The sequence below is a fragment of the Anabrus simplex genome, chromosome 4 (genome assembly GCF_040414725.1).
Source record: "Anabrus simplex isolate iqAnaSimp1 chromosome 4, ASM4041472v1, whole genome shotgun sequence".
Taxonomy (NCBI): Eukaryota; Metazoa; Arthropoda; class Insecta; order Orthoptera; family Tettigoniidae; genus Anabrus; species Anabrus simplex.
This window is the reverse complement of record NC_090268.1, coordinates 241,765,491-241,781,814: the sequence shown is the minus strand read 5'-3', so window position 1 is coordinate 241,781,814 and position 16,324 is coordinate 241,765,491. Positions and strand designations below refer to the sequence as shown.

The 16,324-nt window shown below is 34.4% G+C and overlaps 1 protein-coding gene across 1 annotated transcript in view; it reads left to right on the top strand.

The window, feature by feature from the left end:
* The window catches only part of TfIIB (transcription factor IIB), a 162,454-nt gene extending 151,863 nt beyond the window's left edge, over positions 1–10,591 (top strand). The window contains exon 7 of the mRNA XM_067145464.2: positions 10,231–10,591. Within this exon, the coding sequence (XP_067001565.1) occupies positions 10,231–10,392 (162 nt within the window). The 3' untranslated portion in view covers positions 10,393–10,591. The remainder of the gene's footprint in view (positions 1–10,230) is intronic.
* Positions 10,592–16,324: the final 5,733 nt, after the last annotated feature.

Below are 16,324 nucleotides of genomic sequence, written 5' to 3'. Positions count from 1 at the left end.
CAGTTGAAAGAGGTTCGTTTCTTAAACTGCTAATTAAGTAGTGAAATTTCTGAATATCTTTAAATCGTGATTGTTATGGATCACAGATACAAAAGAATCGTGAAATCTTCTCCAGTCTTCATACTCGCCTCCAAATGGTTTCAGTGTAATAGTAGGTAATTTGATGTGGACCCCATTGTAATTATTGCTTACTGAGATATTCCCTTGACTGGAGTGTCTGGAAAGATCTGTTATTTCATGCTGGGTGATTATTCTATGTCGACCTTTATCTGATGATATGTGTCTTCAAATAATTCTCTATCTGCTTCGTATCTTTCTCCCTCCTCACTGATTTCTAACTGGGGTTGATTGTCCTCATACTTTTGTTTCAATTCCTCTAAACTTTCTCTACAAGAGATAATATCCATAATTCCCTGCTCACTGTTAAACCCATCTATGAAGTTTGTAATATGTGTCACGCTGCTCTTTATTACACCTTGTTTGCGTATTAGAATTTTAATACTCTCCTCTGCCATAACGAAAGGATAGGAATAAAGATATAAATTGGATCTGACCTTGTAAGGTGTGTGAAATAGTTGTCATCAAGGAGCCATCTTGACATGACTCCGGGTTGCTACTGCCAACAGTCCACAGGTTGTACGCTCCATAGCGTGGAAGATTTGACCGGCGCACTTGGTAGCTCTGATATAGCGGCGTGACATTGCGTGCAAATCAGCCATGTGGCGAGTTGCGTCGTAAATTGCACCAAAATATATCGCATAGTGTTATCATCATAATCCAGTCACTGTAAATGCACTATGTATACTGTCACATAAGAAGGAAAACTCGAATATCCTGCCCGGAGGACCAAAATATTTGACTGAGATGAATTATTGTATGTTCATGATCTAACCTCACCTCTGGTGGTCGCATATAGTAACCCCATAATAAAGTACACCTTCGGAGGACCACTTAAATGTTATTAAGAAAATACCGTTTGTAAAAAATATAGAGCACACAAGTCACTGATTTATTCAGTTATACGTGAAATAAAACACACCAGTATGTACTGCCTGTACATATACAATTATACATTCACACATATGAGGTAAGCACTGATACTAAAAACACTAGAAATATTATTTAGACTTGAAAAGACGTAACTAAAATTGTGTGAATGGTTTGGCTGAACTTAAAAATGTTAGCACTGTTGTGCAATTACATTATTTCATGAGACTGTTGTCTCTACATGTTACTCGCGGCATGTCTGTCGCACTTCTCCTGGTCCCTAGCCAGTCACTCACGCCAGAACAAAGTCCCAGAAGGAAGGTGCTGCTCTCTATACACAACTTCATCAACAAATACATTATATAAATGAAATACTACAATATTGTTAAGTTAAAACACAAATAAATGATATAATTGCTTAAATATAATTATTAATGCAATATGTGCAGTAACAAACTGAAGAATCTCGAATCTGAAAAATGGGATGAAATCCAAGACAAGATCAATGGTGCGGTTGAGGACACTCCTCCAGGCAAACCAAAAGATACGGGAAAGGTAGAATGAATGCAATGAGGCACTCGGACATAGGACAGAGGCATGGAAGAACCAAAAAGGAAGAGGACCTATTATCCTTCAGAACCCAGATGAAACTAACAGCCCGGGTATTTCGAAGGATCAAGAGACAATACGAAAAAATCGGTTGAAGAAAACACAAGATGATTTCCAGAAGAATAACACCAGACTCTTCTGCCAGACTCTTCTGCCAGACCTTCAAATCACAATTAAAAGGCTATTAGGCACCAGAACTCTGCTTCAGAGATGAAGAAGGGAAATTTGGGATGACCAACGTGGAAAATTTTGATATTCTCGCCAGGTACTTCCAAAACCTACTGAACTGCGATGGTCCACAAGAAAGGTTCGAAATCAAGCCTCCAAAGATAACAACATCTAATTCACTACCACCTGACAAAGAAGAAGTTACCCGGATTATTCAAGGGTTAAAGGACAACAAAGCTGCAGATGAAGATGACATCGTGGCAGAACTCCTAAAAATGGGGCCTACTGAGTAATAACATTTCTGGCTCTATTACTTGGGAACATATAGGAAATGGATAGGATCCCTAAAGACTGGCAGACAGCTCTGGTACATCCATTGCATAAGAAAGGTGATAAGGTGGAGGTTAATAATTACAGAGGATTTCTACAGTTTTGGTCCCGTATAAGATTTTCTCTAAAACATTACTAAATAGAGTAGAAGGTATACTGGATCAAGAATTAGGAGAATATCAAGCAGGCTTCCGGAAAAGTAGATCACATGTGCGGAACAAATCTTCAATCTAAAGAGTATCATAAGATACAAGATGCTGGGGTAGAACAAATATGTGGCACTTTTTGTGGACTTAAGAAAGGCATATGATGCCATTGACAGGAAAACCGAAAAATTCATTGGGGCATGGAAGAAGGGAATTCCTAATAAAGAGACTTTCAAGATTGGGAGAGGTAAGGAGAGTATAAATATAGATTGTTTGGCATTCACTGATGATTTTGTGATACTCTCCAACCATATGTCAGCGGCTAAGAAAAGGACTGAAGAACTCCAGATGATGGCAAAGAAGACTGGGCTTCAAATTTCTTTTGAGAAGACTGCATTCATGACCAACATTAAAGAGGCCCCTCAGTTGTTGAAGTTAGGAGACAAAAAAGTAAGGAGCATTAAGAACTCTTAGTATTTGGTAGAAATTTTACAAGAGTATGGGTCGGAAAAGAATCCCATTAAGGAGCAGGAGAAAAAAAAATGGAAGTGGTATTTCAACTGACAAGGAACACGTACAACAAAAAGGTTTCATCTCATGGGGCTAAATTGAGGCATCTTGACACCCGAGTGCCTGTATGCAGCGGAAACATTGGAAAAGGTGGACTTGAAGCTATCTGGAAGAGAGAAAGAAAAATGCTAAGAAAAATTCCGGACCCAAATGTAAAAATGAGGGAGAGGAGACACAAATCTAACAAAGATTTATATCAAAGAACTGAAAGAGTGTTTGAACTGATTAGAAAGAGAAGGTTACAGTTCTATGGACACTTGTTGAGGATGGTCAGCACGACGAATCCTCTCGGCCGTTATTCTTGGCTTTCTAGACCGGGGCTGCTATCTCACCGTCAGATAGCTCCTCAATTCTAATCACGTAGGCTGAGTGGACCTCGAACCAGCCCTCAGGTCCAGGTAAAAATCCCTGACCTGGACGGGAATCGAACCCGGGGCCTCCGGGTAAGAGGCAGGCATGCTACCCCTACACCACGGGGCCAGCTCTATTAATGATACGTCCAGTTAGTAAAATTCCGATATTGCGATATTCTGCATCACAAGTCGTCATTACGAAGAGGCTCAACTTCGTCGCTGATTAATGCAATAATCTTCAAAGTCATCAGTTTAAATGCTGGAATAAACATACCACCTCCCGTCTTCCCCGCTCCAACTCATTCTTCGAATAAACTTCTTTTATTTTTTGCCCTTCTTTCTTAGGTTACCATACAAGTATTTCAAATGGAACCTCTTATCCCGCGCAAAAGGAGAACAGGAGAAAGGTGACAAATGAATAACATTATGCCCGGCACCGCTCAGAAGAGCGATATAATGTTAAATGTTATACACTGCTGACTTGATCGTTAATGTTAATGCCACGTTAGTTAACGAGCTTGTTATAGTGTTTTGTGAAACGCAATTTCCATAACATCACGTTAAAATCTTAACAAGACGTTAACTAATGCTCCATTATCAGATTTTTAACAATGGTTGATGAAACTGGCCCTTAGAGATTTATTTTTTCTCTCCAGAAGAAGATTAAGAAAAGCAGTTTTTATACTGCAACAGATACCTTATAGAACTGTTGGCAGTTTTAGTGTAAAGCAGTTTTAATCTACGTGTTTATATTTTTTTACATAAATTATGTGTGTTAGATTTCACTTTTGGGGATTTTGTAGTTTTAATGTTTGCTGAAGGCGAGAACGTACCAGTTCTCGAAACATTTGAGATACCAGTATGAATTAAATAAGTAAACATATACAGTACATTTTTATGTAATAGTATTGACAAGGCAGACCTCACTACAACCTTGTTTCATAGGTTTTTGATTAAATCATTCAGGCGGGTTGTTCATGTCTGCCTCCTTGCCCTGACACTCAATTTAGTATTCCATCTCAGGCATATTTTATTCCATTCAATTCCATATTTAAGGGTTTCAACATTAATGTAGTGTATCATCATTGTGCCTAGAAAAAATGCCATGTAATAATATATCAGCTTAGAACTGTCCAAAAAGGTTCTGTCTTCTAAAGTTCAGTATTGCATGAGCTATATTGATGAATTTTTGTTCTAATACATGTACTGAAGGTCAGTATTTATCCCCTCAGCATTGTCACACATCTGAATTTCTAGATACGATGAGAGTATGTGGAACTTAAATAGGATAGGCCTACCTAAATACCATGCTAACCATTGTTAAACACACCAAGGCTTGCATTTAATTCACTACACTCGCCCTGTCAAATTCACAATTGATGATCTGTCATACAATTGTGCTTTTTAATACATTAAACTTCACTTTCTTTACTTCCACTTTTTGTTTCACACTGTAGTATTTGCTGATTCAACAATATTCATAAAACTGCACTCGGACAACGCTGCATCTGAAGCCAAGCTTGTAATCCACTCCCGCATCTACAATAGTTTATCTCTCTGGCTTCTCAGTTCAGACCGTGTTTGTTTTTACACCTACACAATGTCACAAGAGGTCTTGGGTTTAATACATATTCCATAAAGACTTTGCAGATATATGCGTGCATTAATTCTTAATTTCAAACTTCATTATTATCATTAAAGAATGATTTGCCGGCTTCTAATATATTTAAATATCCTACATTGGAATTCGTATTCTTAAAGTCCACCATCACGTCATAAGCCTTTTTGTCCAGGAAATGCACCACTTTTAATGTTCAGCTCTGCTATTGTATTATTAACAGTTTCTAGTGTCATAAACCAAGTTATTCGTAATCATTAATTTTATGTCTGTTTTACATATCCGACAATAGTTTATTCAATCTATATTATCCACATTTTGTGGTAAAGTTCTGTTTAATTAGAACTTAACTTGATCACCTAGTTGTAGGCTTGTAACAAAGAACAATATATTTATTTACATAGCGACATTGTATGCTTACAATATTGTGATTTTTTATTCACCTTTTCAATACAATTGGTTTTATGTTGTTAGATCATAATGCTACAACACTATTTTATAGGGACAGTCTCCTCCCCTACCCCCACCTCGACAACAGATAAGGACTCCTCACCACATGATACGCCAATGTATATCGCCTCGCCGAATATTTCTTCCCCTAAATCCCCTACCCGCCCTTCACAACAGCTTTTCCATACGTATAACACAAGGAGTAGAACCACAACAGATAACAATCAGCGTAATGTAACAAAGTCCACAAGGTTTTGTAGTAGCAGTCAAAGGGTTAAGTGAATACGTACAATCAGATCACAGTAAAAGCACAATAACACACAACATTATTCACGTAAATTTCCTTTGTTACAGACGCACCATAATTCAAATATTATGAAAGAAACAAATCAACTCAAGATTTTGGATTGACATCCCTTTTGACTAAAACCCTCATAAATACAAACTACTACCAACGGAAAATCTGATCATAAAAACAAGAATAGTTCGCTGAAACTAACTAATTCAACATTTTACTGTTCAAAACTATTAAATTACAGTAGCAAGCCTCAAAATTAAAACTTGAAGCTGAATTCCAATGTATCCAAGATTTTAATCTTCAGACGCCAATAAGTTTTAACTATAATTACGACTCAAATTTTTAACATAGAAGTCAAATTACAATTGTTTTTAATAAACTAGAACTTTGAGAAAACAATTTTAGCCAAATTTTTAACATTTGAAGATACTGTGGTTTGGACGTCAATATCTTTAGAAATAACGATTATTCCAATTTTAGTATAGTCATTCATATTGTTAAACTATTAATGTGTTCATATATTCCTATGTTTATATATTTTATTACTTAATTTTAGAACTATAATTAAGCACAAATTTGTCAAAGCAAATCAAATGTAACCGGTCTTAACCTTGAGATGATTATATAGGCTAAGGATACTTGAAATTCAAGCGAAACATGTCCCTATAAAATAGTGTTGTAGCATTATGATCTAACAACATAAAACCAATTAATTGTATTGAAAAGGTGGAATAAAAGATCACAATATTGTAAGCATATTATAGCAAATTCAATACGGGTCTAATCATGAGATTAGTTACATGTAATGTGATAGCCAACCAGGCAAAACCTAAGACAAACAGGCATATTAACCTCAAGGTTAAAGTCAGTAAGATTGCTAAAGATATATGGTTTTTGAAAGAATGTTTAAAGTGCAGTATAATACCTAAGTTTTTAAGGTTTACCCAAAGAAAGAACATATCAAGTTCCAAATGTCTTGGCACCCAAAACAGAGTAAACAAAATAGGCTAAAAAATGAAATAAAGTTGCTATATAGAATGAAATTGTTACTAAACTTGCATTACAAAGTACGCTCAAGTACGTCCCGATTTATCCCCATTAGAATGGAGTTCAATTCAACAGTATACCAATGAAAAACTTTCTAACATCTTAGACAGAAAGCAAAAAACTCTGAAAAACAAATTAGAACACCTAAAAAAAGCTCAAAAAAAGTCAACAACACACGTAAATAGAGAAAAAGACTCGATTTCTTTAATGAAAAACACCCCCGCGGCAATTAATTTATCAGACACCAACTTTTCTGAAAATGAAATGAACATACTTAATAAAGGAGCTAAATTCAATTGGTCCAATCCGCAAAAAACGGAAGATTTGACAACCACAATAGCGGAGTCAGAAGTAAATATAGGGAAATTGCCGGCAGAAATACAAAATGATATTAAATTCGAAGTAAAAAAAGAAACTCCTAAGTTTAGTAAAAGAAATGAAAACCAACTCCAACCAGACCCTCCTAAAACAAATAAAGGAATTAAAAACAAAAATAAGGGATAACAACGTTATTGTAACCAAGGCGGGTAAAGGTGAAACAATAGTCCTAGTAAATAAAAGCGACTACATTAAAAAAACCGAAGAGTTCTTTTCTAATGAATCTTACACTATAGTAAATAAAGACCCGGTCTCTAGAATTCAACGAAATCTAAAAACAATCCTTAAAAGTTCAACTTGTTTATTTAATGAGCAAGAACAACAAAAAATGGTTAACATGAACCCGACAATACCTAAGGCAAAGGCACTACCCAAGTTACACAAAAACAACAACCCATTCGACCAATCTTAGAAGCAGGAATAGCCCAACATATAAAATGTCAAAATTTATACATCAGTTTCTTAAAAACATAAGTTCTATAATACTTCCTCAATTAAAAATTCAATTGAATTTTGCAAAAAACTAAAGAACTTCAACTTGCAACCCCACCATAGGATGAGCTCATTTGACATTACTAATATGTATTCAAACATCCCTATTAAAGAAACAGTGGAAATTATTAATTCAAACCTCTGCAAACATAGTAACCTAAGTAAGCTCAAAATAGATGAATTTATTAAACTACTTAAATTCGTATTAAATAATAACTATTTCACTTTTAACAACAAAATTTACCACGAGTTGAGTTTAGCTACGAGTGACCCCAGCTCAGGGATATTAGCAGATATTTATATGGACAACATGGAACATAGAATAATTAAACCGAATATGGAAGGACTCTGCCTTTGGCTAAGATTTGTAGACCACACGTTCGTAATAATAGATAACTGGAAAAATAATAGCGAAAAAATCTTAGATTTTAAAAATAATATCGACATTTACATAAAATTTACTAAAGTAGACAAAAAAGACAATTCATTAAATTTCCTGGATGTTACCGTAACATGCTTAAATTCTAAATTCGATTTTCAAATATTCAGAAAGCCGACACACATTTCAATAACAATAAGAAATGATTCACTCCACCCGAAATCCCACAAACAGGCAACCTTTTTTAGTATAGTCTACAGAGCTCACAAAATACCCTTATCAGCCGCGAATTTCACGAAGGAACTAAATTTTGTAAAAGAACTAGCACTAGTCAATGGATACAAAAAAGAGAGATGGTAAATCGAATCATCAATAAAGTAAAACGCAAATTAGCCACAAATCTCGCACCAGAAAAGACTTAAAAATCAAAATACGCAAATTTTACTTACACCAGTCCAACGATTCATCAAATAGCAAACCCACTGAAAAAATGGGATATACAAATAACCTTCAAAACACACAACACCAATAAAAACTTATTCTTTAATCATAACATAGTAAACTCCAACAATAACAAATTTCAAGGCTCCATAATATACAGACTATCATGCACACAGTGTAAATTTTCATATGTTGGCCAAACTGGCTGCAGCTTCCTTACTAGATACATGGAACACTTTAACGCCTTAAAATACAATAAATATTCCACAATGAGTAACCATATGAAAGAAACCGGCCATCAATATACCTCAATAGACAAAAACCTCACAATAATCAAAAGGATTGAAAAGGGGGAGCTAATGATGAAGTTTAAAAATATATATATTTATTTGGACCAATATTTTAATAAGGAAATAAACCTGAATGACGCGGTCGATATAAAAAGTCCGTTAATAGAGCAATTGCCAATATTATTACAAACTTTCAAATCAGATAATAGTAAATTCTTTAAGATATTTAATCTGAAAACTCCCACCACAGAAACTACTTCGACAACGCATAAAGATTCTCCTCCACACAACACGCCAAGGCCCAATGCCCCGCCTACGGTCTCCTCCCCTACCCCCACATCGACAACAGATAAGGACTCCTCACCACGCCAAAAACCCTCACCAAAGAATTTACTATTATCTGATTTGAAAGTTTGTAATAATATTGGCAATTGCTCTCTTTTCCGTACATACAACACAAGGAGTAGAACCACAACAGATAACAGTCACCATAATGTAACAAAGTCCACAAGGTTTTGTAGTAGCAGTCAAAGGGTTAAGTGAATACGTACCATCAAATCACTGTAAAAGCACAATAACACACAACATTATTCACATAAATTTCCTTTGTTACAGACGCACCATCATTCAAATATTATGAAAGAAACAAATCAACTCCTCAAGATTTTGGATTGACGTCCCTTTTGACTAAAACCCTCATAAATACAAACTACTACCAACGGAAAATCTGATCATAAAAACAAGACTAGTTCGATGAAACTAACTAATTCAACATTTTACTGTTCAAAACTATTAAATTACAGTAGCAAGCCTCAAAATTAAAACTTGAAGCTGAATTCCAACGTATCCAAGATTTTAATCTTCAGACACCAAAAAGTTTTAACTATAATTACGATTCAAATTTTAACATAGAAGTCAAATTACAATTTTTTAATAAACTAGAACTTTGAGAAAACAATTTCAGCCAAATTTCATTTGAAGATATTGTGTTTTGGATGTCAATATCTTTAGAATTAACGATTATTCCAATTTTAGTATAGTCATTCCTATGTTTATATATTTTATTACTTAATTTTAGAATTATAATTACGCACACATTTGTCAAAGCAAATCAAATATGACAGGTCTTAAACTTGAGATGATTATATTAGCTGAGGATGCTTGAAATTCAAGCGAAACATGTCCCTATAAAATAGTGTTGTAACATTATGATCTAACAACATAAAACCATTATTGTATTGAAAAGGTGGAATAAAAAATCACAATATTGTAAGCATATTATAGCAAATTCAATACGGGTCTAATCATGAGATTAGTTACATGTAATAGCCACATTGCCCAACAAGTTGGTGTTTTCATCATCCTGACCTGTTAATAGTCAGCCATGATTACACTTGATTATGGCAAGTAATTTATTTGATAATTCAGGTAGAGTTACAAGCAGCGCAGCTCCCAAGCAACAGTCTGGTTATGTAATTTCTTCCCTTTCTAACCTAGTCTATATGGAGTGCATCATGGTTGCTTAACATACAGTACTTAAAAGGTTAAGAGCCTGTCAGAGCTCAAAAGGTGAACTAGTCAACTAGCCAGATAATCTCTATTATTCTTTGATTTATATTTTATGTTTCTCAAAAATTTAGACAGACTTTTAATGTACTATTGTGTTTTTTACAGGCTTCAGAAGACAAAAGGAGTCAGAAAGAAATTGGTGATATTGCAGGCGTGGCTGACGTTACAATTCGCCAGTCATACAAGTTGATGTATCCTCACGCTGCTAAGCTGTTTCCTGAAGACTTCAAGTTTGCTACTCCTATTGAACAGTTGCCTCAGATGTGAATAGTGATTGAGATAGTGGTGCATTAAACTGTCAAATGAGGAGAAGACAAGTGTGTATGATTTAGACAGCAGAAGTAATGTTTATTTGAAAGAAAAGCATTCATGTTGTACTGTATTTTGTACATAATTTTTGTGATGTGATTGTTACAAATATTATGACTGTTATGTCTTTCAGATCATTGTCAAATGACACTCCTTACATGGTGTACTACTTATTATTTCCAATTTTATGACCAATTTAGTTTTTCAAAACAAATTTCTTTGATTTTGAGTAATTTAAGTATTATTAAAGAAGTACAAATAGGGTTTAGTCTCTTGCAGTTTCTCTTCAAAATGTGTGTGTGGATATTGCAGAAATCAAATGTTTTGAGATGGAAGGTTTTCATACACCAATTTTTAACTTACTGAAGAAGCTATTTGAAAATAAACTTAAGACTATAAAAGGAGTGCATCCTCTGTGATTAGTGATATTATCATCGAAACTTTACAATCCATCTGCATTTAAAACAGCCATTTTCATTTATAATAACTAGAGCCTGAGAATTCAGGCATTTATTTTGGCTAAAATAAACTCTTAAAATTAGGCAGTAAAATCATTAAAATAGGCATTTAAAATGACAAAAATGGTCACTACAATAATAAGAATGGTTTAATATACACTACTTAATACACATTTGCATCTTACATAGCAGGTAGGGGCCCAGCAACCCTCTTAACCAGTTGGCTTGTGGAGTGAGATATTCAGTAGAGATTTGTATAATACAAAAATATTGTGCAAATGTTATTTTTTATCTATTAAATTAATATTTGTTTTCTATATTATTAATACAGTATATTGGAATTACAGTATGTTTTCTGTGCTGATTCACTTTAGTATGTAAATAATAGCAGAAAAATCTAGAACAACTCAAAAAAGACAAAAAGAGGTGGAAAGCTAACGTAGGGAAATACTTATGGTAAATTGAGATGTAAAACGTTATCTTCATTACAGAGTAGTTAAATCTTATTCACAGTTCTTCTAGGAAACTGGACTATTTGGATATCCACAGATTGAATCCAGCTACTGATATTGTTGCGCCGTTCCCGCGTCCAGGCATGGACACGAGATCCTGACTAGCTCTAAATTCAATTGGTTCAACGACTAAGTTTTATGGGTATGGGTTCCATAAGAGAAAAATGTTCAGGTCGGTTAATGGTAGATTCTAACTAATGTTGAAAGACGTCTCTTACCCGTTACTAGTTAGATACCATACTCTTATTAGCTCATAGAGAAGTTGTCAACTGAAGATACCACTATCTTATAACTAATACTTATTCTAGGAACACATAGAAAGAATGCTGAGGTTATACTATCTCACATTTATTTAAATATTAAGTTAGACATTATAAGAAAAATCATCTTAAATTTGACCAATGAAAACTTCTTGAAGTGAGTAATTCGTTGTTATTCCTACAGTCTGTATTCTTCACCAACATCTCAGAAAAATCATATCCTCCGAACTCATCGTAAATAAACGCATTCTAGGATTCTACCATTTCATTTCATGAGTCCATTGATCTCTCAACATTATAGAATATTAGAAGAAATATTACATAACATTTGGGAATTAAAAAGAAACATATGGTTTCGTTCGTAGGCAATTCACTTACGAAGTTGGGCGATAATAAATTAAACTAATATGAATGAAATTAATTATATTTACTTGTGCCATACTGACAAGAAAATAAACATTAAAATCAAGAATATTAAGAGTGTTGGATGCATCCTTTAAAAAGAAAAAAAAGAAAAATTGTATCAATTACTATTTACAATATCTCTGATTAAACTTTCTTGAGAAATAAAGAACGCTTATGGAATCATTGAGTTGGTGTTCAGATAAGAATTGGAGTTCAAATTGTCTGAATATCAGTTATTCTTCGAATAAATATGAAATTCAGTTTGTGACTACCTATTCCTTACTCATAGGACTGACACATATTTCAATTTACACTAACTGTCTCGATGCAGGTGTAAAATTCTCAATAAAAACTATCTCAAAACTTCTCCTGATTTTGAATTGACAAGTACACTCACGTATGTTTCTCAGTTTAAATATTCACATTCGCATGCTCAATTGCCTCTTAGTTACTCATATTTTCCTGTGTCACTCACCATAAGCTAAGCTATGTTCAGTGTAAGTCGTTATCACCCTCCAAGTAACGTTATCATAAGATTTAACTTATAAACTTAAGGTAATGTGACCTTAATTTTAGTGATAAGTATTAGTCTACGTGCGTATTTGGTTGTAAGAAACGTCATCATACATACCCTATGAAATTATCATCACACCTACTACTAACGGAAAATCTACTTGGTCAGAAGACACTATCTTCGACTAAAAATTATCCTTTTTGAATAGCTATGTCACCAGTGATTAGTCTAGTAGGTTGAATATTGTTCAGAATAATGTTATACACAGTGAGAGTTTTCAAAATCATCCGAAATAATAATTCAGTGAAGGCTTAAATATTATCATGACTACATGTATGACTCTCTAGACAATCCTAACATGGATAAAAACATTGCTCTATCAATCTCGAGATCGTATCCTAAGCTATGTGAAAATGCATAGGATTAAGAATTATCATATGGAATTGGCAAGAATTCACTGACACTCTCAGAAACATCATTTGAAAATCACATCGTCTCACTTAGAACAACTATGACTATCTCTCTCGAAGAAAATAATAAATATGACCATCATAAATCACTATCATCCTTATACCATATCTATAACGCGTCAGTTATTACTCACATTTCACGTATAATAAATCTCTCTCTTCATCATATGCAAATCACTTCATTAAACTGCACGTCAACATGCCGTGACATTCTTAAAATGCCCTCTTTGCTTCCTATCATCATAGTGCCAAATTTAACATCATTGGTGTTAATGTCAACTTCACACTTTACTCTTCACTGATAATAATAATGACACTAACTATTTACTCTCACATATCACTGGAAACATTACGATCGGAATATCACTTGGTGACCACGCCTACTAATGAAATTGACATTTCATATAGATGAATACCTACTTCCAATAATCTCATCTAGACGTTTATCTACGCACTGTCTTCGCACAAATACACATATCAACATATAATTATAAAAGGTAATATTCTCTTACTTACGAAAACGACTCAGATAATAGAGTTAGCTTTGCTCAAGGTGGTCTCGATGTCTTCTCATCTCCGGTCATCTGAGATCAGGATCTCGTCATCTGGTTCCTCCACGAATGATCGGGTTCATCGTAGCTCTCCACAATTGATCACTGGTCATCTGGGATGATCAACATCGTATCGCCTCATCAAGATCCAAATAGCGTTGCCTTGCTTCTTTACAGGCTCATAGTGGAATCTCGTACGTATGTAACAGAATAATAACAAAATATGTGATTCATTGCTGTCATTCTTCAACTAATATATCTCTTGTGAAGCTCAAATTGTATGGATTTTGCTATGGTACAGTTAGTCCAATATGCTAGCTCCAAATCGACTAGGATAATTATTAAGTATTTATTCCAATTTGAAAAGGAACTTCTTTCCTCTATATTTTTATTGGTGCGAACGCACTCAACAGCTGATCAGTACATATCTTTTACTATTAAGCGGTATCGGGCAAATTTATTTAAGCTCTGCGCCACTTCGTGACGTAGCTCTATTGTAATCTGGTTTATCTCCTTTTATAGTATTTTATCTTTCGCGCAGCGATTAAATCTTGATAACAAGTGTTGGCCGTGTAGCCACGAATTATATTTCCTTCCAAATTACGGTATTTACTCCAGATGAATAATCTCTTTCAGTCTAGTCCTACGTCTTCTTACTGCTTCAAGGTCTGATTATATAGTGAGTGATGAGCAAATTTTTTTTCTTAAATAATAGGTTTAAATAATGTCCATTTGTCATTCTTTTCCTGCGCCTTCTATACATGGTTCTTTCCATAACTGACTGATGAAAATAATTACATTTCGGCCCGTATTAACGTTAAATGCATTTATTTTAACATTTTGATCGCAGAGACTCCATGTTTGTTCCTACCAGCTCGCATAAAGAACTGTGAAACGGCACAGTGTTCGTGCCAGTGTAATGTACTCACTCCATAGATAGTACATATCTGCCAACCCTTCTGATTTATCCGGAAACTTTCCGTTTTTGAACTAGTTTTCTGATTTTCCAATTTAATACTTCTTCCTATTTTTATCCAATATAACCTCCAGTACGCTCAGTACTTTCCCCCTAGGATAAAGGATAAATTCTTATGTGATTGTGTAATTTACACAACCTCATTTTCAAGGGTATTTGTTTGATGCTTTATTTTGCAAGTGTATTGTCCATCGCCTTCGTGTATCGTTGTTTCCCGCTCACCAGAGCAGCGCACGTGCTTTATAGCAGGGAATTCAGTACGGCAATCGTCCTACAAACAAGAGAGGCTAATGCGCGCTATAGACTCTGTTAATCAGGACGAAAGAATGTGTTTTTTATTGCGTGGTTAACATCGTTTCTGTGCGTAGTTTTGTTGTAGTTGTAGGCCACGTGTTTTTTCTTGCGGTTCTTTGCTTTTACCCCTATCAAAGTCCTATGTTAATAATGCATTTGACATATTGATCTGTTTTGCATGTGGTAGTTTTGCGTACTTCAGTGTATTTGTGTTCATTCTTACTTCATAATTTTAATGAGTCAAATGTGATCCGAGTTATCTGATCTGAGACACCTATAAAATTGAATTTCCGTTCATTTTACAATGTAATAAAGGAAACTATCATTTATTTTTTGTTCTGTGTGTCGGTGTGATATAAATATTATTTGTATGTATGTGTCGTAAATGAGAATGCTTTGGTACTTTTTTTTGGTAACATTATCATGTTTTCTTACATTAAAATGTAATGGTCAGTTCGTATTTTGACTGTAGATATGTAGGCTATGCCTTTTATCTTGTTTTATTTTTTTGACCAAGACCTTTGCGCAATATACGCGATGAAATCCAAGTATTAAAAAATCTTATTTTTATTTCTAAAAGTTGGCAGGTATGACAGTACTAAAGTCTAGCCCTGCTGTATCTCCTCTTCCATGGTTCTAATATTTAACCAGTTGCACACTTCAATATACTCCTTATAATGACACAGGTTTTCAGTTTCCACACTCAGATATCCAGGACTGGTAACCAAATAGATTCTAATACACATCTGCAATAATGATAGGTCAGTAAAAATAACCATGTCACAGAAAAGAATAAATGACAAATTCCTGAAAAACTAAGTGCATTGCTTATGTAGTCCTTTATGTTGGAGATCTTGTAAGTTTTCTCAGATGAGCACGAGGATCATGAAGTTAAGCTTCATAATTGGGAATTTATTTCTAATAGAGTGGGTAGTTCGTCTTTTTCTACCCTGCCCAGTGTTTCTCAACTCATTACATCACTGGATGAGAGATTCTTTGCAAGGAATGAAAAGTGAGAGACTATGGCCTACACATGGTTCCTGGTACCACTCTGATCCAATATTCTACCAACTCTCACTGTTTTCTACCAACATAAATCCCTTTTCTCCCCTGTAATAATCTACCTTTGATTATCCCACAGTATGGTCAACATCTTTTCCTTTCATATGCCTTTTCAAGTATTTTACCTCTTAAAATATCTATTTTGGTAGGTACTGAAAACCTAAACTGATAAACCCTTTCTGATATATGATTGGTTTTGATTCATCTTATTTTTCTGCAGTGATCCTTGAACTTTTTATGCAGTAATACAAATTATTAACAGCGAGAATACAGTGGAATAAATAGCATAATTTGTAGATGTGGAAAATAAACCATTTCAGAAAAAAAGAAAAAAAAAAAGCATATGTAGCATACCACACAAATTTCTAGAGGACATGAAAGGAATAAA